The sequence below is a fragment of the Manduca sexta genome, chromosome 19 (genome assembly GCF_014839805.1).
Source record: "Manduca sexta isolate Smith_Timp_Sample1 chromosome 19, JHU_Msex_v1.0, whole genome shotgun sequence".
In the NCBI taxonomy this organism is placed as follows: Eukaryota; Metazoa; Arthropoda; class Insecta; order Lepidoptera; family Sphingidae; genus Manduca; species Manduca sexta.
Window position 1 is genome coordinate 6,570,406 of NC_051133.1, and position 25,812 is coordinate 6,596,217.

The 25,812-nt window shown below is 33.2% G+C and overlaps 5 protein-coding genes across 8 annotated transcripts in view; 3 read left to right on the forward strand and 2 right to left on the reverse strand.

Moving 5' to 3' along the window:
* The window catches only part of LOC115445629 (organic cation transporter protein), a 62,791-nt gene extending 58,730 nt beyond the window's left edge, over nt 1–4,061 (forward strand). For both annotated transcript variants that reach the window (XM_030171968.2, XM_030171969.2), the window contains exons 4-7: nt 717–1,037; nt 1,180–1,810; nt 2,457–2,584; nt 2,898–4,061. In XM_030171968.2, the coding sequence (XP_030027828.2) occupies nt 717–1,037; nt 1,180–1,810; nt 2,457–2,584; nt 2,898–2,964 (1,147 nt within the window). In that variant the 3' untranslated portion in view covers nt 2,965–4,061. The remainder of the gene's footprint in view (nt 1–716; nt 1,038–1,179; nt 1,811–2,456; nt 2,585–2,897) is intronic.
* Nucleotides 4,062–11,089: 7,028 nt separating this feature from the next.
* LOC115445627 (extensin) lies at nt 11,090–16,546 on the forward strand. The gene is made up of 2 exons (XM_030171966.2): nt 11,090–11,196; nt 15,311–16,546. Exons 1-2 carry the CDS (start codon nt 11,182–11,184, stop codon nt 16,349–16,351), a joined length of 1,056 nt encoding a protein of 351 aa, XP_030027826.2. The 5' UTR covers nt 11,090–11,181; the 3' UTR covers nt 16,352–16,546.
* Nucleotides 16,547–18,886: 2,340 nt separating this feature from the next.
* LOC115445626 (histone deacetylase complex subunit SAP18) lies at nt 18,887–19,948 on the reverse strand. The gene is made up of 2 exons (XM_030171965.2): nt 19,720–19,948; nt 18,887–19,573 (listed from the first exon to the last, which is right to left on the reverse strand). Exons 1-2 carry the CDS (start codon nt 19,792–19,794, stop codon nt 19,169–19,171), a joined length of 480 nt encoding a protein of 159 aa, XP_030027825.1. The 5' UTR covers nt 19,795–19,948; the 3' UTR covers nt 18,887–19,168.
* A 480-nt stretch (nt 19,949–20,428) lies between these two features.
* On the forward strand, nt 20,429–23,400 carry LOC115445635 (protein sarah). The gene has a single exon (XM_030171988.2). The coding sequence runs from the start codon at nt 20,568–20,570 to the stop codon at nt 21,237–21,239; it is 672 nt and encodes a 223-aa protein (XP_030027848.2). The 5' UTR covers nt 20,429–20,567; the 3' UTR covers nt 21,240–23,400.
* A 135-nt stretch (nt 23,401–23,535) lies between these two features.
* The window catches only part of LOC115445632 (organic cation transporter protein), a 36,044-nt gene continuing 33,767 nt past the window's right edge, over nt 23,536–25,812 (reverse strand). For all 3 annotated transcript variants that reach the window (XM_030171974.2, XM_030171982.2, XM_030171976.2), the window contains exon 4: nt 23,536–25,670. In XM_030171974.2, the coding sequence (XP_030027834.2) occupies nt 24,167–25,670 (1,504 nt within the window). In that variant the 3' untranslated portion in view covers nt 23,536–24,166. The remainder of the gene's footprint in view (nt 25,671–25,812) is intronic.

The window sequence follows — 25,812 nt, forward strand, 5'->3', positions numbered from 1 at the left end:
TAAAAACAATCGTGGTAAGAAAGGCTTAGTTAAAACTTTACGAATTGTTTACAGAGATCAATGAAAAAAATAATAATATCTATTTACATTTCGGTCCCATAAAACTTTAAGATAAAAAAAACCTGGTATTATTTTTATACTTACTAGAGGTAATTAGGTTCATAAACCACAGTTTTTTACTTATACTTTTTTCATCCAAGTAATAAAGACTGTAGGTATGGTATTTATTTGGCTGTCTTTCCTTTCATTAGTAATGAATTCATAAGTAAATTAGTTATGTTATTATTACCCACACACGACTTGTGATTATTACTTTAACTTCCACATAAAAGTGTTGTAAAATACATCCTTGTGGTTTCCAATAAGAAAAACTTCCGATTGTTTATAATGATTTTAATAATTACATAATGATCAAATAAGCAGTTGCGTTACCTATATTACTCAATCGTCGAGATTTTTGTTATGTTGAGGTAAACGGTGTCTCCAAAAATACACATTTCCTTCTTTGCTTTTTCGTATTCTTCTCAAAAATACTTTTAGTTATTTGATTGTTTCAGTTGGGTAGAGATTATGAAACTAAAACATGCTAAGGAGTAGTCATGATATTTTTTTAAACTCACAAAGGTCAAGGAAACTAGATAACTCGTTTAGTTTGTTCTATTTTCCTTGTATTGTCTAGGTACCTATAGCATTAATACGTGCATTTTTTGTTACAGATTTGGACGTAAACGTATACTGATGGGAATGATAGTAGCTCAAAGTGCACTTGCAATCCTTTCTTTACTGGTGCGATCTTACGTACAATATGTGGTGGTCAGACTTATTATGGGCTTCGTCTCGGTGTCAGTGGTGTACGCAGCATTTGTGCTCTCAGTGGAACTGGTGGGCGGCAAATGGGTGACCATCGCGGGCGTCTGCAACTTCTTCCCACTACCGCTGGCCTACCTAATCGTATCCCTGCTGTCTCTAGTCATGCCTAATTGGCGAGACTTACAACTGGCTCTGTCGGTGCCCGGGTGTTTTCTGCTTGGTTTGTGGTAAGATCTTCATAAATTTCAAAAGTAGAATTAAATAGTAGAGTTTCACGACGATTTAAACAAAATGTTACTCGACTATTGTGTTAATATTTTTTATGACTGAATAACATGGAACTGTTTTATATTCTCATTGTTATTTCAGGTTTATTTTACCGGAGTCGCCGCGATGGCTATTAAGCATGGGAAAAACACAAGAAGCGAAAATTATCTTAGAAAAGGCAGCCAAATTTAACAAACGTGACATGCCGGCTGATATCGATAAATTGTTGATGCTTCACAAATCCGAAAATCAAGACGAGGGCCCGAGTGTCGCCATGCTACTAAAGGGAGCTCTGCGAATGCGGACTATCTGTTTGTTCCTGGCTTGGTTCTCGATGACGATTGCCTATTACGGCTTGTTACTAAATATTGGAAATTTCAACCTGGGAAACTTACACGTGACCTCGATCATACTTGCAATTGTTGAAATTCCCGCAATTGCCATAAGCATACCCATACTTCTGAAAGCTGGAAGACGATTCCCAATATTCATCAGTATGCTAATGTGTGGACTCGCTTGTATTGCAAGTGAATTGTTTTCAATAGCTTTTGAAGACGAATGGATCATGATAGCTTGCCTTATGGTTGGCAAGTTTGCCATTGGATCCACGAACATGATGTTACCAATTTTCACTGTAGAACTGTATCCTACGATGGTGAGAAACTTGGGAGTTGGTGCAAGTCAAATATCGGCGGGACTTGCATTGATCTGCATACCATATCTATGGAGATTGGTGAGTTATCAAACAGTATTTATTTTATTGTATATAAAGAAAACGTATCTTTAATTTCTAAAGGACTGAAATATAGTGTGCTTAAAAAAGTAGTATCTAACTTCGATAATTAAACAGGAAATAACACCCACGTGTTAGTTTAACTCATAAAAATACGGAACGGGTCTCCTCTACTAGTGACAGTAGAGTAGGCCAGACAGGAATGGAGGTTATTTTTTATAACCTTCATTTTTCTTCTCTTCTTGCTTATACACTTCATACTTTAAATATTAAATATGTTACTTTAACTGTGGCTGCATTTTAATAAGATAATGGTGTGGACGCATTCGTTACGATATTATGTCATCCCTCGGATCGGCTCGGATCCGGTTCACTCTAGCATACCATTATCCTCTTCAGAGTATTTTTTTACTATAATTTAATGCTTTGCACGTATGTAAGCCAAGGCAATTAGTCGCTTACTAGCTAGTAATAGGACATAGCACAAGAAGATACAATTACAAATTAGCATTGAAGTTACTTCTACCACTTTTTAAGAATAATGTCTATTTAGAATACGTATACACAGACATATAATTTTCAAAAATAAATTCAAAATGAGTTAGTAATGTGTAACAGTTACATGTGTTATAATTGTTTATTCCAGACAATGTTCAACGAGCATCTCCCTATGGTGACCATTGCAGCGTTGGCGGCTATGGGTGGCGGCATCGTACTGATCCTACCAGAAACCGCCAGACCTGACGAACCCGATCCAGTTGTGGATAGCAAATTGTAAGTTGCTTATTGACGAGTAGTTTACGCATTCCTGATACCTATTAACCTAACACATACGAAAGAATAAAGGTGTTATGTATAACAAAATAACAGTAACATTAACTCTTACTTTTACCTAAATTACAACATTTTAATGTAGCAACTTTTATGCCTTACTTCTAAAGTTAATGAAGAAACTTTATTGCACACAATAATCTCAACATATATTACAATTATAATTATTATATTATTGCATATTTTTTTGCATTACTAACGCCATCTGTACGTACCAGTGAACTATTATTGAAGTAATTTGTTTTTCCTTTCACAGGCCGTCATTCGAGAACAACTCGCCATGCAACGGCACGTTTACTGTCACCGACGATAGAGGACACTAGCAGCCAAACACCATCAATGATTAGGTTCAGAAGTAGATATGGCTTATGAGCTGTACGTTGCACTATGATACTGTAAACGGAAAACATACATTTGGACAAATATAGAGAATATTGATACCTTTTTTCTTGACTTATGTGAATCTGTAACAAACAGCCAACACAAATTTTAGCAACATCGTATAAAAAACAATGTGAAAAAATAATCCAATCCAATCCATCGTTGCAAAATTTACTGTGTCTCAATGAATTTTAACTAAATACTGGAGTGTTTTCTGGCGTATATAAAATAACATAGTAGGTTTAAACATATTGACTATTTTTTCCGTTTACTGTATTATTAACCCCGTAAACTTGGGTCAATCAGTGAATAGTGAGATTTTCCGAATTTAGAATAAATAGACACAATTATTATAATTACGTTAGTATCATAATGAAACAGAGAAACAATGTGACACAGTCAGGTATTTTATGTGTAAATAAAAGAACATCGTAGTACAAGTGTAAAATACTGTTTCTTTAATTTTTTGACGTTACGTTAGGTAATTATTACTTTTAAAAATAGAGCTATGATCAACACAATAATATAATAAATAGTATTGTTATTTTAAGGCTCTTATGATTGCACCATTATGTTGACTTCTGAGTAAAACGTTTGATTGTTCTGTAGAACAATTGTAACTCTACATTTTGTGTAAATGCGAAACGTATTTGAAATTAATTGTCATTTCAAATGTGATGTATCTTACATTTAAATATTATTGTTTCATCGTCTGTAAATACCCATAAAATACTTTTTCTATAATAATGGTAATATCATTTCTAACTTCGTAATTTTCCTCTTTGACATTACTTTATACATATTAAAATAAATAATGTAATATGGAAATATTATAATAAAATTTATATTTCTCACGTAGATAAATTTAGGCACTTGCTTGAACTTTCTTCATTAAGAAATTATATTATGTATTAACTTTAAATTATTCTATACTATACATATCTCATGAATTTACTATATGTCATGAATAATGACCATAATAATTTTGGTCTTGATTGTCTATGTTATAGTAATCTTCGAAAAGAATTATCTGTTTTTTTGTGAAGATGTCTATAAATTTAATTACAAATACTTAATGACAATTGTTTTTATTGAAAGTTTATTTAACGATTTCCAAACTTTTAATGAAATAACTTCTACTGTGTTAAAAAAAAATACTAGGTGAACTGTAGATACCTGTATTTCTAGCGACTTACTTTTAGTGTCTCTATCTTAAATTTTATTTTGTATATATTATATTTTTATATATCACAGTAAACAATAAAAATGAAAAAATAAACATAAGTGGGAGACATTTCAAGATGATTCCATGTATATTGTTTTAAGGCGAAGAATTCATTATTTAAAATGTAATGTATTCGTTATTTTTTATTATTCCAATGATGGCAATTTATTTATATACCTATATACTAGACTATTCTGTTTTAACTAATTATGATTCTTCAAATCGTCAGTGAAGTTATAACAGTAACAACATAAATCATTTTATAAGTAGTATAAATTTGGTTGTCATTTACGAATAATTTACTTTTATGCCTCTTGTTTTCTCTTGTTTCAGTCTATCCAGAATATATTAGTATAATATTTAATTCTAAATATATATATATATATATATATATATATATATATATATATATATATATATATATATATATATATAATCATTAAACTATAAATATATGGTTTAATATAAACCATATATAAATTACCATATTTATGGTTTAGATCTTTGACATTTTTCTGTAATATTTTAAATTTCCGCATTACTAGAGCTTCATTGACGTAAGGTATTATTATTATATTGTGTACAGTAGAATATTAGTTGCGAGTGTACCTGTATTTGTTGTCATAAATTTATTTATTTCATCACAAATTTCTAGGTTAATTTACATAATATTAAGACACTAGATACCTACGAGTAAAGTTACCAATGTATAATACATAAGAAGTAGCGATTGTGTAATTGAAAATTTTGTGCATTTTGAAACATTAGGCTGGTGTACTTACGTTTTTTTAATTACTGTTTAAATAGTTTTGAAAAATACCAATTATAGACTCCTTGTCTAATTAAATATCTGTAATTGCACAATACGTTTACAAGCTATGTGAAAATTAATAAATTATAATTTTGTAATAATCAGTTACTATGTCTTCTTTATTACCTAATAAACATCCACAAAAAGAGGCAGCCGTTGGAAATTATCGCTCATTATGTTAACAAGTTTTTTTACCTACAGCGTAATTCGTTTGTTTTCTAATGATGTGTGCTGAAATGCACATTACTTTTTTCTAACATATATTAATGTGGTTTTATTTCCCTACACAACCTCTAAAATGTATAATTTTTTTATTCATTTATATTAGTAAGTACTATATTCGTAGACATCATTTTTCATTTAGTTAATTATAAAAGATACCTTATTAAGTGTTTATGCTATGATTATTTATTTAATTAGTAAAGTATCGAATATCTTCAGTTCTTGCACTTAATATTTTTATAGCGAAGAACCATGACTGCCCTGACACCCCCCATGAATGCTTTAATGTCAAAGATGTTGGTGCGTTATGTTTATGCAAATAAATATGTACCTATTGAGAAGGCGCGTGCTTCTACTGTAACAAAATAAAGCCACGATAAGGAACAACAAAGCCTGTAGTGGCAGAATGTGCTATGGTCTATCTTTATACAATAATCCATTTTTTTAATTTTCCTATAATCTTATAATCATCATGGTCCCAATATAGTATTCAATGATATGTGTGATTGGAAATAAATTTTTTTTTTATGAAGTTGTCTAAACTGGAAACAGTTCGTAGCAGTTTAATAAAAAACATACCTGCGAAAAGCTCAAACGTTATTTATATCGTATACGTATCTTGACAGTATACGAAGTCTCTAAATATATAAGACTCCAAACCATTATAAACAAACAATGTATAGGATTTCATTTTCGAGTAATCTTAAAATGCAGCAATCATTATTACAAATACCAAACATCCTTATCTAAATAGAATCAATATTTAATCAAATATTACTAATTATGCGAACAATATACCTGATATTAATAACAGTTTATTTATACCTAAAACGAATGCGTGCTCGGGACATTGACTCCCGTGCCGGCGTCGTCCAGGGCGGTGCATTCCCTTGGTCGGTGGTTGCCATTACAAAATGTCGGTAACGGTGACGAGCCGACACCGCGCGTGACTTGCCTTCTCATCACCATCCGCCGGTCTTTACGTGCTCCCAATTTTCTAAAGGCAAATTTAACGCCTTACATTAGACTTCATTCTTCAAATATTCTTTATTTCACAATGCTAAGAAAGTAAATAGTTGTATGTAACATTACTGTGCTTGAATAGCTAATGGCGGTTGAATTTGCTAGTCCGGATATGGAAATAAATTTTCTATCTAGAACGAAATCAGCATACTTTTTGTAATGCATTAGTGTAGTTTTTTCTATGTAATAGTTATAAACGCAAAACATAATAAACGATAGGTATTATGCCTGTCACACTCATTTCATTTAAACTGAGTATCTAAATATCTCTATGATTTGAATAAGTCTGATTCCTTTCTGAACAATTATTCATCACAAATAAAATTAAAATTCATTTAGCAAAACCTTAAGTCATACATAGTGCTAATAGTACTATATAGATTACTTGATTAAAAAACATTCCGCACACACGCGGCTCAAGTACTCTTTATATGATTCAATAGCAAAAACAGTTCAACTTTCGGCCGTTAACCTCTGATACTCCTGACACAAATACATAATATTTAGCCGATATGAATATGACCCGGTAACAAGTCCTATTGTACAGACAAATGGAGTACGTGTCGAATCAGAAGCGAACTATTCAAAAAGGCGATACAGGACAGGTAACGGAGCTTTGGCGTCTGACTTGTCCTGGCAGGTAAGTAACCTTGTAGTTTTGGGAATAATTGGAACAAAATAGTCCTCAACCGTGACAGTGGCCGATTTGATAACTGGAACCGGAAATCCGGTCACTAACTAACCTCGTAAAATTTATTGTAAGAATTTATATTTCAGTTCTTTTTATCTTGACATTGCAAAATGACACATATTATGTAAGTGCAATACAGTCGAAAAACAAGTCTAACGTTGACCTACGACGGACGACTCCACGGTCGTCAAGACAATGGCACCTACTCTAAACTGGATATACGGTAACTAAATCTGATAAGTAACTCGCAACCCGAACGAGCTGTTTTGAAGACTTTCACCTTGAACCATGGATGCTATCTACTCGACTAATCTAGTCTTCTACCACAATCTTCATTCACTGGCAAAATTTAAGAACTTGAAACACAATATGGCCGTCGATCAAATTTTAATGCCGCAAAAGGTGAATGATGGCTGTAACAGAAAAAAGGCTAATATTAGACAATTTTAAAAGGCAATTCATACAAATATTTTGAATTTGTCTAAAATATAACAAACCAGCTAAAACAGGAGTTGTCGCGAAGGTCATTCCGGAGTTCTTGTTGCGGCGACGAAACGTGAAGATATTATGATTAGGCAAGTTTGGAACAACTCCGGCACATAATACACGTCTGGTCACATCAGTAAGACATTGCCAAGATAATAAACATTGAAGTTTCACGCAATTGTGTGTGATCGATGCCAACTCGCCCATTCCTATGTGTCATTTCGCAAGTAATTTGTCCCATTGCAGACGTTATCAAACGGTTTTGATAAATGAAAGTAAAGGATTCCGACATTTATTACCAGATCACATTGACATGGATTCAAATTAAGAACATATTTTACTAATACATTCATTTTAATCACACATTGTGCTAATTGCATACATGAAACTTTTATATGCTATAAATAGCAACTAAATTACAAGGTATTCATTTGCAATTGTCTATATTTATTGAATATCATACTCCAAGTGTCTTTGTGTTCTATATTAATTTTATTCTTAATCCTTAGCTTTACAAGAAACACGTTCTTTTATAGCATACGTGATAGGTATGTTAAGGTTTATCCGTTTATCATAAGCTGTGGCGACATAATACTTTTGCATCCGTGTGGTAATATTTTCACATTTATTGAATTTTTTAAGCCTTTAGGTTTATTAGATTTTCCCTTTACATAACTATAATCAATTTGTTGAGTAGTTTTACAAAATATGCGAAAAAATTAACAGATTATTTCCATGTATATAAAAAGTAGATTATGATAACCGTTTTTACACAACAGAGGAATTTGAATGAAGGACGCAACTTCGAGTTCCATGTATACGTACCATTATTAACAGTTGTGTACATATTACTGAATCCTGCTACGTAACTAATTTCTTCCCGTAGTTTTAGTACCCACGAAACATTAAAGCACAAGTATATTGCAGTAATGTGAACTATTTAATCTATGTTTTAAAATATACCTAAATAGAAAAATGTAGAACTAGGTACGGCGACATGACTTCACCAAATATGCAAGTTATTATGCGTTTCCTAATTACTTAAATACCTGACGTCATATGAAACCGAAAATACAAATAATAGTAGCGGAAATTTAAAGCAATTGAAATCTATAATGGATTTTTTAAAACTACCTATTTTTTAAATTGTTTTTTAACTGGTTAATAGACGGAAATTATTTTACCTTTTGCGATATTTGATATTTCTGGCATCTCTGATAATTTTTAGTGAACGTATTTTCAATGTTATATTTAACCTTTACTGTTTTATTCGTTTGTGGTCATTGACTGATACAGTACATTACCTCGTACTTATTTGGAACTTATAAATATTTAAATAGTCGACGTAAGCACAGACGGCACTAAAAATCGTATTAGATATATAATTGTATTTTATAAAATAAAAATGCTCTCCACACACTGATAAGTTTCCTTAGTTTGAAAATAAAATCGAGTACATGACTGTGCTAATGCGGCGAATGAACTATTATAGATACGATACAGTAAAAGGAAATTCGTAGTAGTGCAGCTTGGGCACGTCGCCACACGTATGCGTCACGTGACTTGCAACTTAGAAATATTACCTTGTCACAGTACATAGAAGACGTATTTATATAATTTATTATAAATAATTATGAGTTAATTTATGTTATGATATGAATAAAAAAAAGGTTTTTCACTTTTTAAACAAAATTCGAAAAAAAATTTATATTCGTAAAAACAATTTTATTCAAAATTATTCATTCGACTGAATCAGGATGCATAAATATGTAAATAAATATAATACGTATGCATATAAATGTCTTCAGGCTTTGCCATAGTTATATTAGAATATGTTTAGTAGTGCCTACGAATAATTTTCTTTTATAAATACTTAGTTCAAAAGTATGTTTCCTCCCACCAATACACTTCAGGTGCTGTTCATAAGACATCACAAAACCATCTTCATTAGTACAGCTATATAACTAATCTGCTTATTTCAAAGGCCATTTCGTTATTGCGATACTAAGTTACTAATACTAGGGCGCATGTAACTCTCACTCGGCTGTTGTGATGCTGCCGATATACTTTCCTGTGCGGACGCGTGACTGGACTGCGCATGCGTCAGTGAAACAACTCTGATGTAACATACCGAAAATGCATTATCCTGCCGATCTGCACATACCAAACCTGTACTTGTATCGCTTGTAAACAATGGTCAATGATGCTTTATGTAAGGCGCTGCTTTGATACGACCGAGATTCGAAATTTAAAATGGATTAGTTTTGAAATATGTCGTCCACAACTTGGTAGACTAGCTAAGATGTTAATCCTTTTTTTTATTCAATATCGATACATTTACGGTCTTAGTTAAGATTAAATAAATAACAAGGATTACGAGTAATAATTATAGATAAACAATTAAAAAAGTAGCTATTAGAATTAATTATTGAATTATAAAAATAGCGTGTCTTTATAATTATTACGCGTATAACATTACGTATGCCGATAGTTGTTAGCGATTACACATTTTTTATTTAATTAGATATAGGCACACATATTTCGCCTTGTATAAAAAATAATCAGTACATATGCGTACCTTTATGAAAATCGAATCATAGATAATACAATTGGAAAATGTATATAACATGATAGCAAGTTAAGATTAATTCAATATTATATTTTAAAAAAATACATTAGATTCAAATTCACATATAAAGTTAATGCCTACCCATAACATCAAAATTCGCAAATGCCAAACAATCAACAAAGATATCGTGATAAAAAGTTACGATGGACAAACTATTACCACACCTGACATATAGATAGTAGGCAGTGAACTTATAGATTGATTCAAATATTTAAGAGCAATGCAATTAGTGTCAACAGTTGCAGCCAACGCGACGAATCAGATGGCATTACCATGCTTTTGTAATGCTGCGAACCACGCAGGAGCAATGTTTATGTGCACATATACACGATAATTGTTACTGTTTTCTTTGTTCTCTCCTTTGCCGTTATAAAGTATCAAAATATATATTTCCCAACAATTTAATGCGACAATAAGCAGCCCAATATATAGCAAAAGTACGCAAATTTAAAACCTATAAATAACTTTTAATACAATACATGTCCCTTATTGTGGTCATATTGTGCACATGCAAAATAAACGATATAATTTTATACGGCCGCAATCACATTAAAACAATGACTGATTATCTGTCGAGTCTGATGCATCGAGACCGTAATTTATAAAGATATATGTTCAATTGTGGCCATTAGTATTCCATGTTTTATGGTTATATTATTTGTAGTAAGGAAACACACCGTGTGGGCAAAATTCCTGTCATATATTAATACCAATTGATACTGAACAGTTACGCAACGCGTCACATATGTCATATCATTTATATTCCCCTGTATTCCTTGAAGCAGAACATAAAGACTTGATGCCGAGAATACGAAAAATGAATCGAATTTTTAATTAATTAGCCCGTTTAGCGGTATATTCGCGGCCAGTACCGCCAATTTGAATAGTAGTGCATTTGATTAGGTCCGTTTGTTGTGGGCATGCGTTCATAGTTGGTCACCTTGCAATAAGGTATGGTGGTCGCGTCTGGCGCAGGGCGAGAGTGGGCGACCTCATATAGCTTGCGCGGGAGGCGTTTCCTTTATTTGTTGGTTGTACGCTGCGTGATAGTGACGTGTGACCGCAGGACATCATGCGTACATTACTGGTGAGTTTTCAATACTTTAGCCTTCGAAAAGGGCAATTACATCATTTATTTATTCTTCCTTCCGGGTTAATTTTGATATTTTTTTAATTTAATTATTTAATTTTGACAATTTTAAGTTTATTTTAGAAAAAATAAATCTTAGTAGCTTAGTGAGCCTTGAAATATTTCAGTGTTTTATACAATTAAACATTTTAATTGATAACTGCAATGGCATTACTTTCATTTTGCACAAAGTCCTAAATGTTGTCTAAGCCTGTCAATAATATTGCGCTCAATTCACTCGCTCTATAATAATAGAACCACTATAAATAAAGGCATTATGTTGTTACATTACAATGTGATAGTTCAACGCTAATGTTCAAAGTAAACACAAACTCGAAGCAAACTGCGATGGAGTCGATTAGTTTGATCGCATTTCAATGAATAATAAATTCATACAGGTAAATTAATATGAATATCGAATTCAGGTCGACATAACCCAACGGGCATTCGAAGTATCGGTTTCGCGTGCCAACCTTGAAACTGATCGTGAGCTGATAGGTCATTTCAGTGTGGCCACAAATCTCGCTCTGTCAAACTTGCGCCACACCTTCACACACACAATGCCCTTTTTAATTCATAAGGCGGAACAGATTGTTTATTTCAAGCACATTATTCCGTAGGCTGTTGTCATATTAATAGGTGACTTACGTAAATCGCGTAACTACGATACCCCCGTTATTTGGGTAGTTACGTTACCCAGGCCACTGTTATATTACTGCGACTAGACATTTAGATAGGCATAACTTGTTCTATGTCAACAGTTACAATAAAAATCCATTCACTGCAGAAACGTTTAAACAATAATTACTGGTCACGTCGACACGGCTTCTAGCTATTTGTCAGTGATTAAAATATCAAAATACTAGTTTAAAACTAATTAGAGCAAGATGAATGTAACCTTGTTGCATGCGTTTATAGCGACCTCATTACGTATTCCTACTCATAGATTTTATGATAATTTTACTAGGCATTAATTTAGAAACTTCATGTATTATACTTTATAGGAATAAGGTTACTGCAAAAGTAATTTGCAAGTAGACATTAAAAAGTTGCCAATTATTCTTGACCTCTAAGCACGTAATTTGACATGAGTAATAAGCATTAGTGTTTTTTGTAGTAAATAAATTGATGAGTTAATTTTAAAACATAAATGACTGGTCATTAAGTAACAGTTTCATTGCGTTATGCCAAAATTTCACGCAACGCCCGGTTTTCAAAATACTTGTACTCGATTAATTACGTAAATTGTGTCATGTCGATTAGTTTACTTAATATCATATTACACAAATGTAACTTAATTACTATATTAAAAATACTACATCGAGTCCATTAAATTATGACTAATTTCTCATTTAATTGAAGCATTTATTTATTTTACACGTATTTATTAGACTCAGGCGCAAATAGAGAAACTTAGGAGACAACATGGATACATTTTGCACACAATAACATTCACTATAAGAAAATAATTATGTGAAAAAGTGATGTGAGATATGGCACTTTCCAGCTTTTACTCGGCTTTCACTATTCAGTTGTTATCTCATTAATCATCGCATCATTTCGTGCTATTACTGATAGAATGTGATATAGTCTTATCACAATATCATATCATACGTATATGCTTGATGAAATCATGTAAGCTGAATCAACATTATAAGTATATAATTCATCAATTGTCGTAAAATTTAATTTGGTACGAAAAACCTTTCTCAACCTTTGTCCAAATCAAAACTATGGATAGTTAAAAGTACAATGTAATATTATGCACATTTTAGCAGACAGGAACAATTGTGTCCACTAGTATGCAGGCATGTAGGCGCCGGTGCCAAGTAGCATTTTATTAGAGTTTGTTCAGCAAGGCGTGACGGTTACGACGCCTCGTTATTATATGATAAACATAGTCATGCAAAGATAATTGCACATTTTCCAAACTACTTTACCGGTGTTATCGAACGGTATACGATTTAAGAGTCCACTAGAATTGTTAAATGACTAAAATCGCGTGAGCGTCGTACAAAAGACATCAACGAGCGCTGCTCTGTTGCCTTTAAACTATACATACGCCTCCATGAGCTCAGACATTTATTAATTAGTTCGTTTTATAGAAATATTTTAACTAATAATTAGAAAATGTATTCGTCGTACTATTTCAAATATCATTAGACAATATTAATCCTATATTAGTGGTTACTTAATTGTGTAAGAGCCAATAATTTGGGCGCCATTTTTAAAAGCACATTAAACTAGTTTTTAGTTAATTGGAGTTGAAGTTGATTCTAATTAAATTATTTTTAGGAATTCCAACAAGCCGCACTGAATGCACCGCACCTAAGCATGAAAATTACAATATTTAAATACACACCTACGTTACATTAAGTTATACAGTTTAATGTCTTAGCGTGACGGCAATGATCTCACTTTGCGTTGTATATTAAAAGGTTTGCGATATTTTATTATGTCCGACATGACAATTAGGTATTTAGTCTATGCCATTCCAACGAGTCACCTTGACTTGCGGAAGCGCGGGCTCGCCGGGCGTCCTTACCACTTTCAGATATATCTGCACCCGCCCTATCCGCTGGTCATGCACTTACATTGCTCAAATAACTGTATATATAATTTAAGATGTCTTTATAAGGTCCTATAATTAAACGATTCACGAGTTCAATAACTTTGCCTTAAAGGTAATGAATATATAGTGAATTTATTTATCGAAAAGTTTGTCTTTCAAACGATTTATTACTTTTTTTTTCATTTATTGATGGTAATTTTTCAATAAATTGCGGTTGATTTCCAAATTTTCTAAAAAGGTATTGAGTTACTATAAAAAAATTTCGTCACTATTTCTGCGTAAAAAAATACTTTTTATGAAACACCTGACATTTATATTGCACGCATTCACACCCTCTTACTTCATGGGCGTGAAGATGCACTTCATCGCGGCGACGTAAACAAAACAAAAGATTTGTACGTTGCACAACGCGCATCGATTTTCGAAACTGTATTGCTTTGGTAGTTATGTATACACTTACTCGATCATTTGCATGAACAATTGCGACAATGTTGAGTTCAACGTAACGAGTTGGATCGATAGAACAACCTACCTTGACGTCAGAGTAAAGTACCGGAAAGACCATAATAAAACTATTTATATAAATTATCAAATTATTTTGACAACCCAAAACATTTGTAAATGGCGACTTCATTTCAAAACATGAACATAAGGCGTAATTTCAAGGTAACAGAGCTCAACGTAACGACTATACATATTTGCATACACTTGTACTTTACTACATTTACAATGTCTACTAAGTAACCTAATTGCTAGAAACTTTGGTATTTATAAATTAGATATAGCTACTTGCTACCAACGGCTATTAACTATTCCTTCCTTTGCAGAAACCGTTAATCCGTTGATAAATGTTTTGCGCTTCTAATTGTTTTAATTGTCGGAAACCCTCGGAATTATTGTGAAATGATAGAAACGCACATATCGCGATTACCGGGACTTTTGGTAATTGAGATATATCATCTTAATTTGATAAGTTTTACATACTTTACATATTCAGAAAGTTGTTTATAATTTTTTATGATATGGTCGAAAACAATGTTTAAAGGTCTCAAAACATCGCCCTTATAAACCTTGTAAGCTTTCAATGGATGTTTCATAACAGACCGTAGACCTTTGTGATACAATAGAATCAAAGGCTACACTACGATTGCGTTTGAGTAGATAAATCAACTATAAAGTGTAAGCCGCGAGCAAGGTCTGTACTGGAAAGTATGCCGTGTTTCGTTGCACGACTACATTCCGCCAGTCAAACTGAGCCGAACATAATCATTTTTTAAACGAATATATATAATTTATGTATCGCAATACCCATTATTTCTTCATCACAAATGAAACACACGTTGACAACGTAAAATACATGTACCACTCCAATTTTGTATGCGCCGTTAGCAACCTAACACGCGTTGAAAATGAAACAAGACCTTAATAGCATTACAACAACGTCTTACGTGCCTAGATCACGATAAATAACTAATACAATTTGTCTCGTTTCTTTTTCAGATATGTATGCTGTGTGCCATCACAGCTTATGCTCAAAATGAAGGACCTGCTCCACCGAGATTGCAGATCCCCGGTGCAATCCCGATAGGCGGACCCATTAGACAAGGCGGTTTCCGACAGGGGAGAATATCTCCAGTACCCGGCGCGATCCCCAGGTCAAGAAGGCCCGGCCTGGCCAGACCGTCTTTCAAATCCGTGGACGCGTCACCACGACCCAGCCTTCAATCACTAGAGGAGCCGGCAAAACCCGTTACAGAAGAGCCGGAAGATGAATATGAAATCAACACTCCGACTGCTTTCTCACCCAGCGTATACTCCACGCCTGAACCACAAAACGATTTCTACGACATTACGACTACTTCTCAACCGAAACCACCGATCATTTTTAATCCATCGCCATTCCCACAACCGACACCTACAGCTTTGAAACCAGAACCTGTGAGGCCTACACAATACAGACCATTGGCTCCCCAACCCTTTAACCCCATAAGGAACGAGCCACTTAATAAACCACAACCCGCTAGACTTCAACCTCTTTCTAGCAGACCACAGCGTCCTGTGTTCAGACCAGAACCTAAACCATTCATTGAAGATGAAGATGTCCAGCCCATCAGATACTCTAGGCCTCAGGAAACTATTAACCGTGCTCCCGTAAAAAGCGCCCCTCAACAGAAATATACTCCATCAAACTCCAGGGAGAAGAAACCCGTTGCCCAAATTATCCGTAAATACAGAGAAGAAAACGATGACGGAAGTATTACATGGGGTTTCGAGAACGATGATGGTTCTTTCAAGGAGGAGACGATTGGCGTAGACTGTATCACTCGCGGCAGATATGGATACGTTGACCCCGACGGCCTCAAACGTGAATACAACTACGAAACTGGTATCCCGTGCGATAAAGCCAAAGAGGAACAAGAGGAGAAGGGCTTTGTGGATTATCAGGAGAACAAAGCCGTTTTACCCAATGGTATTACAATAGATCTCAATGCTATGGGTAAGAAAACCAAGAGGCCATTTAGATCAACGGCCAATCATTAGAATTTAAGTATTGTATATTTATTTTAGGGTGTATAATATAAGAAAAGATATTTGTAATGTCTTGTTGTGTACGAGTACGAGTATATGTGGTCTAGTATTAAGACGTAACATTTTTTCGTCATCCAGCAGAACATCTTATGACGTCGCAGGAAATGAGATGTGACATTAAAATGAATAAAACATGACAAAATTGTATTTATTATCCTTATTTTACCTACGCGCCTATCCGGTACCTACTTAGTACCTAGTACAGAAGATAATAATATTTAAATAAAAACAAGTTCAAACTCCAATCCAGTTACCTACACAAAGTAAAGCTTGTAAATGCCATATCCTTCCAAATATAGAACACTGTAGGTACTTGTAATACCTACTCTTGAGACTTGACCATGATGGCCTTGATCCAATCCGGAATTCCAAAATGGTATGTGTTCCCAAGGTCTTGTATGCAATATTTTGCACAAAATAGTTCATTGTTCATATGCCAGACACAGCATCATAATTATGTCCAGGGTCAGATAAATACGAATGATATATTGGACAACGAACTAGAATGGTATGTTGCATTACAAAAGGCAAGTGACCGTTAATTCATATATCTACAACGACTCGAGAAGATAAAACATCAGGCATTAAATACTATGCGAAAAGCGTACTCGAAACACTATTGAAGATTGAATGAGTTCAAGATACCATTGTGAGTTATCTTGAGTGAGGGGACTGGAATATCTGGAGTGAAGGACTATCACTTAGTGTGAAGAATAACATGCGTAGTTTCCGTGGTAGCATATTAATATCTATTAAATAAGTAAGTAATTAATGAGATCAGTAAAGTTATTATCTATACTAATATTGTGAACAGGAAGCTTGTAGGAGCTAAACTCTTGAACTACTGAACCGAATTTTAAAATACTTTCATTCATAGGCAGATACATTTTTCATGGGTGCTAAAGGCTACTTCATATCCCCGGAAAATCATTTTCACGCAGGCGGGACCGCAGCTAAAAAGCTAATCAGTATATAAAGTAGTAAGTAATTCCTTGACACTTCCATGAGTAGGACATTGTCGTCCTAAAATGATGACATCGAAACAGAACAATAAAACATGTAAATTATTTATATTATAATGATATAACCACCTTAACAGGTGCAATTAATGGAAAGAATAAACCAATGAAAATGATATCTGCATGTCGAAACAAACTTTATTCTCATGGATCAATTTTTACCTTGGATTAGACAGTGTTTACAATGATTTATACAATAATTGGACATGAAACATGCAAATTCACATTAGATTAACATTGTTATATCTTAATCACCCAAATTGTTACTGTTAATAAGAAATACAGGATCATCATTGACATAGAGGTAAAATATAAACCTACTTACTAATCTATTCTAATAGTCCATTGAAATGTTACATTTTTTAGGCCTTACCTTGCGTTTTTTAGAGGACGCAATTTTATTTTTTTAAAGTGTAGGGGGGGTCAGTCTAAAGCTAAAACCAAGTTTGTGGGGTCGCCACCCTTGTCCCACGGCCGCCATCTTGAAAATAGGAGTTGAAATGGTTTTACGATGTATCTCTTAAACTATTTATCTGACAAAAAAAATGTACAAACACTTTTTGTTGCAAATTAAATTCTCTACAACTTTGGTTTAGTAACTTGTGTCGTAGAACTATAAATAAAAATGTTATAAGAGAAAATTTTAAGAAATTCAATTTTAAGAAATGTCCATTGCAACGTCATCAGAATGTGTGTTTATAAGGTTCATAATACTCTTTTTGTACTCATTAATACCCAAATACCCAAGGGACAATTAGGGAACAAAAGAACATCTGCCTGCTATTATTATTATTATTTCTAACCTCTCTTATTGTAAGAATAGCTGATAATATTGTGTTGAAGTTGTCGCTCAACTTATATCTTTTAGTTGTGCTACATATTTCTGTACGTGCGAATGTATTTTATTATTTTTAATTCTGCAGACGATTTCGAATGATTTTAGACACGATTTTAACTTTAGTGAAAACTACTTTTTTTTTATTAGCATTTTGACTTTTAAAAGACTTTTAAAAGTCAAAATGCTAATGAAAAACTTACTTAGGACAATTTCAACACAATATTATCAGCTATTCTTACAATAAGAGAGGATAGAAATAATAATAATAATAGCAGGCAGATGTTCTTTTGTTCCCTAATGGTCCCTTGGGTATTTGGGTATTAATGAGTACAAAAAAAAAGTATTATGAACCTTATAAACACACGTTCTGATGACGTTGCAATGGACATTGCTTAACATTGAATTTCTTAACATTTTCGCTTATAACTTTTTATTTATGGTTTTACGACAAAAGTTACTAAACCTAAGTAGTAGAGAATTTAATTTGCAACAAAAATGTTTATACATTTTTTGTCAGATAAATAGTTTAAGAGATACATCGTAAAACCATTTCAACCCCTATTTTCAAGATGGCGGCCGTGGGACAAGGGTGGCGACCCCACAAACTTGGTTTTAGCTTTAGACTGACCCCCCCTACACTTCAAAAAAATAAAATTGCGTCCCTCTAAAAAATGCAACCCCAAATGTAACTTTTCAATGGACTATAAGGCCTGTTTCACAATTTGTGAGTAAACACAATACACAATAATTTTTTAAATTTTTAATTTTTTTAATGCACATTCAGCATTAACTGCCTTATTTAGGTTAATTGGCATATAACATTTATTTGAATATTGTGAAACAGGGACTTAAAAATGTAATTTAACTAGCCATCTGTTATAACATATCAAAATTATAAAGACGCTACTTTAATCAATATTGACGATTATTCATATATGGTTGGGGACGTCTCATTGGTGGTGGCATTCTATTAGGTGGAGTTATTGAAATATCCAAATAATTTCCAATTTGAAATTTGACTTGACCCAATGTCTTATTGTCATCGCCGCCTCTCTGTCCTGAGCAGGTAACACCTATTTCTCTCATTCTGTAGGTCGGAGATCGCATATCAGGGTACACTATTGCGAAATCAAAGTATGTTCCTTTACGCCTAGTTTCAGGGTTGACTTCCTTAACAAGGCCAGTCAGTTCTCGTAGTGTAGCATCCATCCACGTGTAAATTTGTAACTCGTTCTGTGGTACGTTGCCTCGTGCATAGTCTCCTGGAGAATTGTGTCTGCCGGTGGAACAGAATACTCGGAGCAGAAGTGGGCAAGTCTGAAAATATCGTGACGGGTATTTATTGCTTAATTTTTTTAAGCATTTCGTAACAACCAACGATGAGATACGAAATAGTTAAAACTTCATAATATGTATTTTGTAAACACAGATCAATTTCGATCCAACAAACAAATATATTTTACCTTTTCCCGATCAACCGGTTTCTCTGTAGGTTTAACCTCTTCGACAATCATGGACTCTAAACCAGCCATTTTCATAATATTTATCACAAACCGTTAAATGAACCCGATGTTTAAAGAATTATATCTTCGTTAGATAAAAACAATATTATTTTGTTATTTTTATAACCTAGAAAGTTGAATACTGAGTAGTAACTAGTGATTACTATTTACTATAGAGATGTCAGGTGTAAATTATACGGCAATAGTTAATCGATTATTTATCGATATTCTACACATACAATCATGCTTCGATGGTCAAAACTTGGCTTACATATCCGGAATGGCGTTCTGAATTCAGAATCGGAATTGAAAATATGAAAGGAACACTTCCTTTATATTTAGATAAATATTTTTTAACTTAAGGTATCCAAATAGAATTATACCCGATGACTCATTAGAAATAATTAAAAACTATGAAGCATTGGTTCTCTCATTGTTCTATAGAAACTGTATTATCTGAAATGAATTATATTGATATTTCGTAAGGTTTATTTTATTTTGGTATGTAAGTTTAATGTAACGGAATGGAACCGACTGTAACAAAATGCTACTAATAAAAGATGATATTCTATAAACGTGACTAATATCTTAGCTGGCATTACCTACGCTAAAGACTTTTTTTTTCAATTCGTCCTTAGAGCTATAGTCTTTCGACCATACTGCCTAGTCTTACGATTGACAGCTGTTGATGTTGAAAAGTTGCCAATCCATCACTGTCATTCAATAAATATTATGTTTTTTCTGATTTTTAGTAATAAAGCTGAGAACCGGTAAATTAAGCCTATAGTTTTGTTAAATCTAAAGCTATAATGGCACACAAAGAGGACGACGACTCCTTTCAAGAGGGCGACGTTTATATTAACCCAGAAGATGGAATGCCTAATATTCACCCCAATATCGCCAATTTAGAACAAGAAAACGACACCCAGGAGGAGGTTGACGAGTTCGATGATTTACCCAAGTCTGTTATAGTGACGAATATCCATAGCGCTATATTCGCTGACGAGAAGCTGAAAAAAGAAATGGAAGATTTGTTTCGTACTTTCTCAGACAACATAACGTTTCAGTGGCTCCGTAGTTTCAAACGTTTACGTGTGAATTATGACAATCCGCTAGCAGCGGCTAATGCTCGCGTGCAACTACACCAGTATCAGTTCCATAACTCATGCATCAATTGTTACTTCGCGCAACCCGTGACGCCGGTTTCGTTGAAAAATCTCCGACCGCCTGCGCCTGTCAAACAATTCTTGATCTCTCCACCGTCTAGTCCTCCAGTGGGATGGGAGCCCCGTGAAGAGGGTGAACCTATAGTGAATCATGATCTTTTGGCAGCGCTGGCTAGCCTGGCTCCAGGAGAAAGTCATGAACTCCATGCACCCACACCTACTCAACCTGCTATTGTTGTGCACACTGCCATATCAGATACATCAGCATCACCACTCACCCAAAAAATTCCTCATACCCGTTGTCCCGATTATTGATACACATGCCTTTTAAATTACTTAGCAACTTTATATTTTAGAGTAGTCATATGAATACTTTTAATGGTTACATGAAAATATGCATATGTGAAGCCAAAGAGGTAACATTGTTCAGCTTAAAATAGATGAGTAACAGAAAACTGAATAGTTTATGGCAATAGGAAGATAAAAATTGTAGCTTTGCTGATTAAATTTAACAATACACATAAAGAGGTGAATTGGTGCTACATTTTATTAAAGAAACATAAGGTTTGTTGCGTTATTACACTAGTAATATATTTATCATTCATTTAGCAGCATTGATACGAATTTTGACACGTCATTGAAAAAATTAAGGTTTAAGTCTATGTTGAAATTTTTTAGTAAATATACAAAATTGACAATAGTTGGAAACATATCAGTCTTTGTGACTTCTCAACTATTTCACTAACCCCATAGTATTATTGTAAGGTGGTTGCTCAAAAAGGTCTTAGGATCAAATACTCTTAATTATTGTCTCTTTACTGCAAAACACCACCATGTGCATAGAGAATAACAATAAATATTGTTTATTATTTTCTCCCAACATGTAGCATTTAACTGTTTATGATGCAGCACCATCCATGAAATGGTAATTTATTTTAAGAAATATTTATATGTTTACATTATGAATATGTAATTGTTGTGATGTAAAGTGTTGTTTATTCTATTTAAATATTCATTACTTAATTTGACAACAAGATGATGTATTATCCTCGCATTTTGTCCTCTGCAAACTGACATTAGATTTAAAAAATTGTTCATACCTTATCAGTTGTTACATTTATTTTTTAATTAAATCATATTCTTATATTGTAAAACTTTGTCTGATTGGTGTAAACAGAAAACGACTTAGCAGTTTCATGTATTTTTTTTACATCTCTGGTTGAATTATTAGGACAATTAGGCGATGTATTAAATCGGTAGGCTTAGAGATTTAGTATTTTGTGATATTTATATATAAATGAAAATGCCACATAATATTTTGTAAATAATAAATTATTTTTACAACAGGCAAAATTAGGAAGTAGATAACAACGATTTTGGTTTATTTATTGTGAAACTATAGTATTTTGTTTCTATTTCTTATTATTTAAAATTAATGAATAGCAGACCATCTACTGATGTTCACCAGAAATATATTATTGGTTTATAGATTTCAATTTCATAAATAATATTAGTAAAGAGCTAATTGCTTAATAATATTTCAGACCTTTCATTTACAATAAAAGTTGCTTACTGTGTAAGTAGGTGTGTGCTCCAAGTTTACACTTGTTTAATATTACTTCCTGACAAAAATCTCAACTGTGGAAAATTCAAGTCAATATTTAGGTATGTGCAAGTAAATATTCTATGAATGTCCATTGTTAAATTACATATACACTAATGAAACTGCACTTTCAGGTTTTGAACATAAGTAACAAATTTGCTGTAATGTAACAAGCTGCTTAATTTTTCATTATAAAATTGTGCAGATAATATTGTTGCTGACCTTAGATAATTGCTAGGAATACTGTAACTATCCAAATTACTCAGTATACTCCCGTTAATCAAAATTCAAACGAAATTGAAATGTAATTCTCAAATTTTAATATTATTAGATGTAGTTTTTATAAGTGATTTACAAAGTACATAAAAAGTCGTTTTATATAAATACAAAAATGTATCAAAAATAATGATTTATGGTGACACCATTATGAAAGTTCCTTTATTTAAGTTTATATTTTTTTATAAATTGTTATTGTAAATACATCTTTGTTAAAGCGGCCAATTCGAATCTTATAAATATTAAATCTTTTTTTTTCTATTTGCTATGTGCTATAAAATTTTATACACTTATATTTGGTAGCACTATCCGAGAAATGTTATGTTCATAATAATTTTCATGCTACTTACTTCACTTACTAAGTAATCTGTAATTTCACAAAAATCTAAATGTGTGTATCTATCTCAATGGTGTAACACCCTTACTTGTACAAAATATTCGGTGTTTTGGATCTTAAGACCACACAGTACTCATACTTACCTTTTATCTATTAATACTAAATGTTTATACATCGATGTACCATGTGTTGATGTGATGTTTTTAATCTTGCTGTGATTTCCATTGTTTGGTGTAAATATAAAATTATATTGAGTTTTATATTGGTCTTTTCATGTTCCTAATTTAAAAGGAGAGAATCATGGAAAATTTAATGAATGGAGCTTTATCCTAAAGCTGTACTTAATAAACAGCATTCTGCTTTCCTAATAGGGGTCTCAAATAAATGAATTCAAATACTGCAAATCTATATATCTTTATTTATGTACATTTCATATATAAAAATCAATACATTATTAGTTTCTATATATATACAAATATATTTCAGTTTCGTTTAAGGCACATAAAAATAGTGAATACCTATAAATATTCACACAGTACATATATTCAACTAAAATAAAAGTCAACAATTCTTATTTAATTACTTTACTAGTCACTTCACAGACACTAACATCACAATTCAGTGTGTATATTCATGTAAAATATATAAGAGATTAACTATTAAAAAGTTAAAATCTGATACTCGTCAAATGTATTAAGTAATACTAATTCAAATCAGCGTCGAACGAAATGCTATTCTCACATATACCTAAATATAAAACGCATTACAAATAATAATAATGGGGCTTCTTCTGAATATACCAAATTAATTAATCAACAACTTGGCAGTGATACAACTACATTTACGTTTGGACCCTACGCACATTTCATATATCTAGCAGATTCCTAAAATACTGTTTTTTAACAATCATAAAAGCCTACCATATAATATAATTTAACAATATTTGGATGGTTTCATAATTTCACTAAATAAACGCTATTATATAAACACTATTCAAAACTATTAGCAAAATCCATTCATCACATCTCACGCTTTCTTAGATATGTCATCTAAAGGAACCATTGCTTCAGGAATCTTGTCATCTTCGGTATCATTATCACGCTGTTTCTTTCCTAAGCAACTTGTAAACAACGTGTCGCCTTTTCCAAATTTTTCACCGTCAGCTAACGTTTGGGGCATGGGTTGATTCATCGTTTCAGGCAAGAAAAAGCATAAAAATCCAGAAAGTATAGCTACTACTCCAAATGTTACCGCTGGTATTTTGGGATTAAATGAATCAAGCAGAGTAATGAGTGGTGTTAAGGCACCCGAGAGCCTGGCGCACATTGAACCTAAACCTAACGCTGAATTACGGACAACAGTTGGAAATAATTCAGCTGAATAATTGTAGATAATTGCAAACGACCCGGCTATAAAAAGTTTACCTGCTATGACAGTGGCAGTGGATATAGTAGTTCCTGCTGGGAGAAAAGTGGCTACAACACACGCTGCTCCACCAATTAACATCATGGAACATATAAGCGGCCTTCGACCCCAAACATCAAGAAAATATATAACTGCAGCATAACTGGGCAACTCTACAAAGCCTAAGATCGCAGTGATTAAGTAAGGATTTCCTTCAAGTTTACCAGTACTGAGAGTGAGACCGTAATATGCTATAGAATTAGCAAACCAACAAAAGCATACATTAAGGGTTTTGTTTCTTAAATTTGGAGTTTTGAACAAATCTGTCGTCCCTGCTGAAGGAGCCTCCGCACCCTTTGAAGCTTCAACCTTTCCTCTTGAAACTAATTCTGCTCTATCTAAAGTATCCTCTGATCTGTTGCATTTTAAAGCCTTTTCGATTATATCAACCGATTCTTTAGCCCGTCCTTGTGCCCATAACCAGCGAGGTGATTCATCCATTATCCAAATGTGTGGGATTAGTAGAAGACTGTGTAGTCCATATATGACTTGAAGAAGTTGTCTATTATCAATCAAAGCCCCCCATCCAGCTACCAACATGATACCACCAGCAAAAGCTGCTTGAAAAGCTACACCGCATGCAGTTCTTTTACTCGGTCCTACAATTTCCATAGTCAACACGAAACCAGTGATATAAGATCCAGCTGAACCGAAAACGCCATATAAAAATCGAATAGCTAAAAACGACCAATATTCAGGAATGAATGCAACTAGGACGCCAAAGATTAACTGTAGTACTCCCGACCAACAGAAAATTGTTTTTCTGCCATATTTATCAGCCATGCCTCCTAGTGTTACCGCCCCGGTAAATACTCCCAACATATAAACAGTTTGTGCTAAGGATCCCATCCATCTCTTCTCACACACTAAATTCCACTCCATAGAGCGCGACGATGATCTGTAGGTAGTATCAAATACCCACTGAGTACAAGTGACAGTCTCATTGTTTTGGTACATGAGACAATTGTGTAAACCTCCTGATGCTGTTTTAGGAATTGCATCCAATATCCCCGTAGAATTCCAAGCCGCAACTGTTTCGTTTGTATCAACTCCGTCGATCCAGCACCTAGAAACGTTTAATAATAACATTAAAAATATATTTAAATAACAAAATATTTTTAATTAAATAGAGTAACAATGTTTTTATTAATAATTGCTAGTACACAAATGTCAATGAATAACTTTGTATAACTTTTATACGTTGCCTT

Excerpts from the sequence above, each read along its gene's own strand:
- LOC115445626 (XM_030171965.2), bottom strand. The coding sequence starts at position 19,794 with ATGAAAATGGCTGGTTTAGAGTCCATGATTGTCGAAGAGGTTAAACCT. Across the intron at positions 19,574-19,719 it reads AACCGGTTGATCGGGAAAAG|ACTTGCCCACTTCTGCTCCG; the intron begins GTAAAATATATT and ends CGATATTTTCAG.
- LOC115445635 (XM_030171988.2), top strand. The coding sequence starts at position 20,568 with ATGGCACACAAAGAGGACGACGACTCCTTTCAAGAGGGCGACGTTTAT.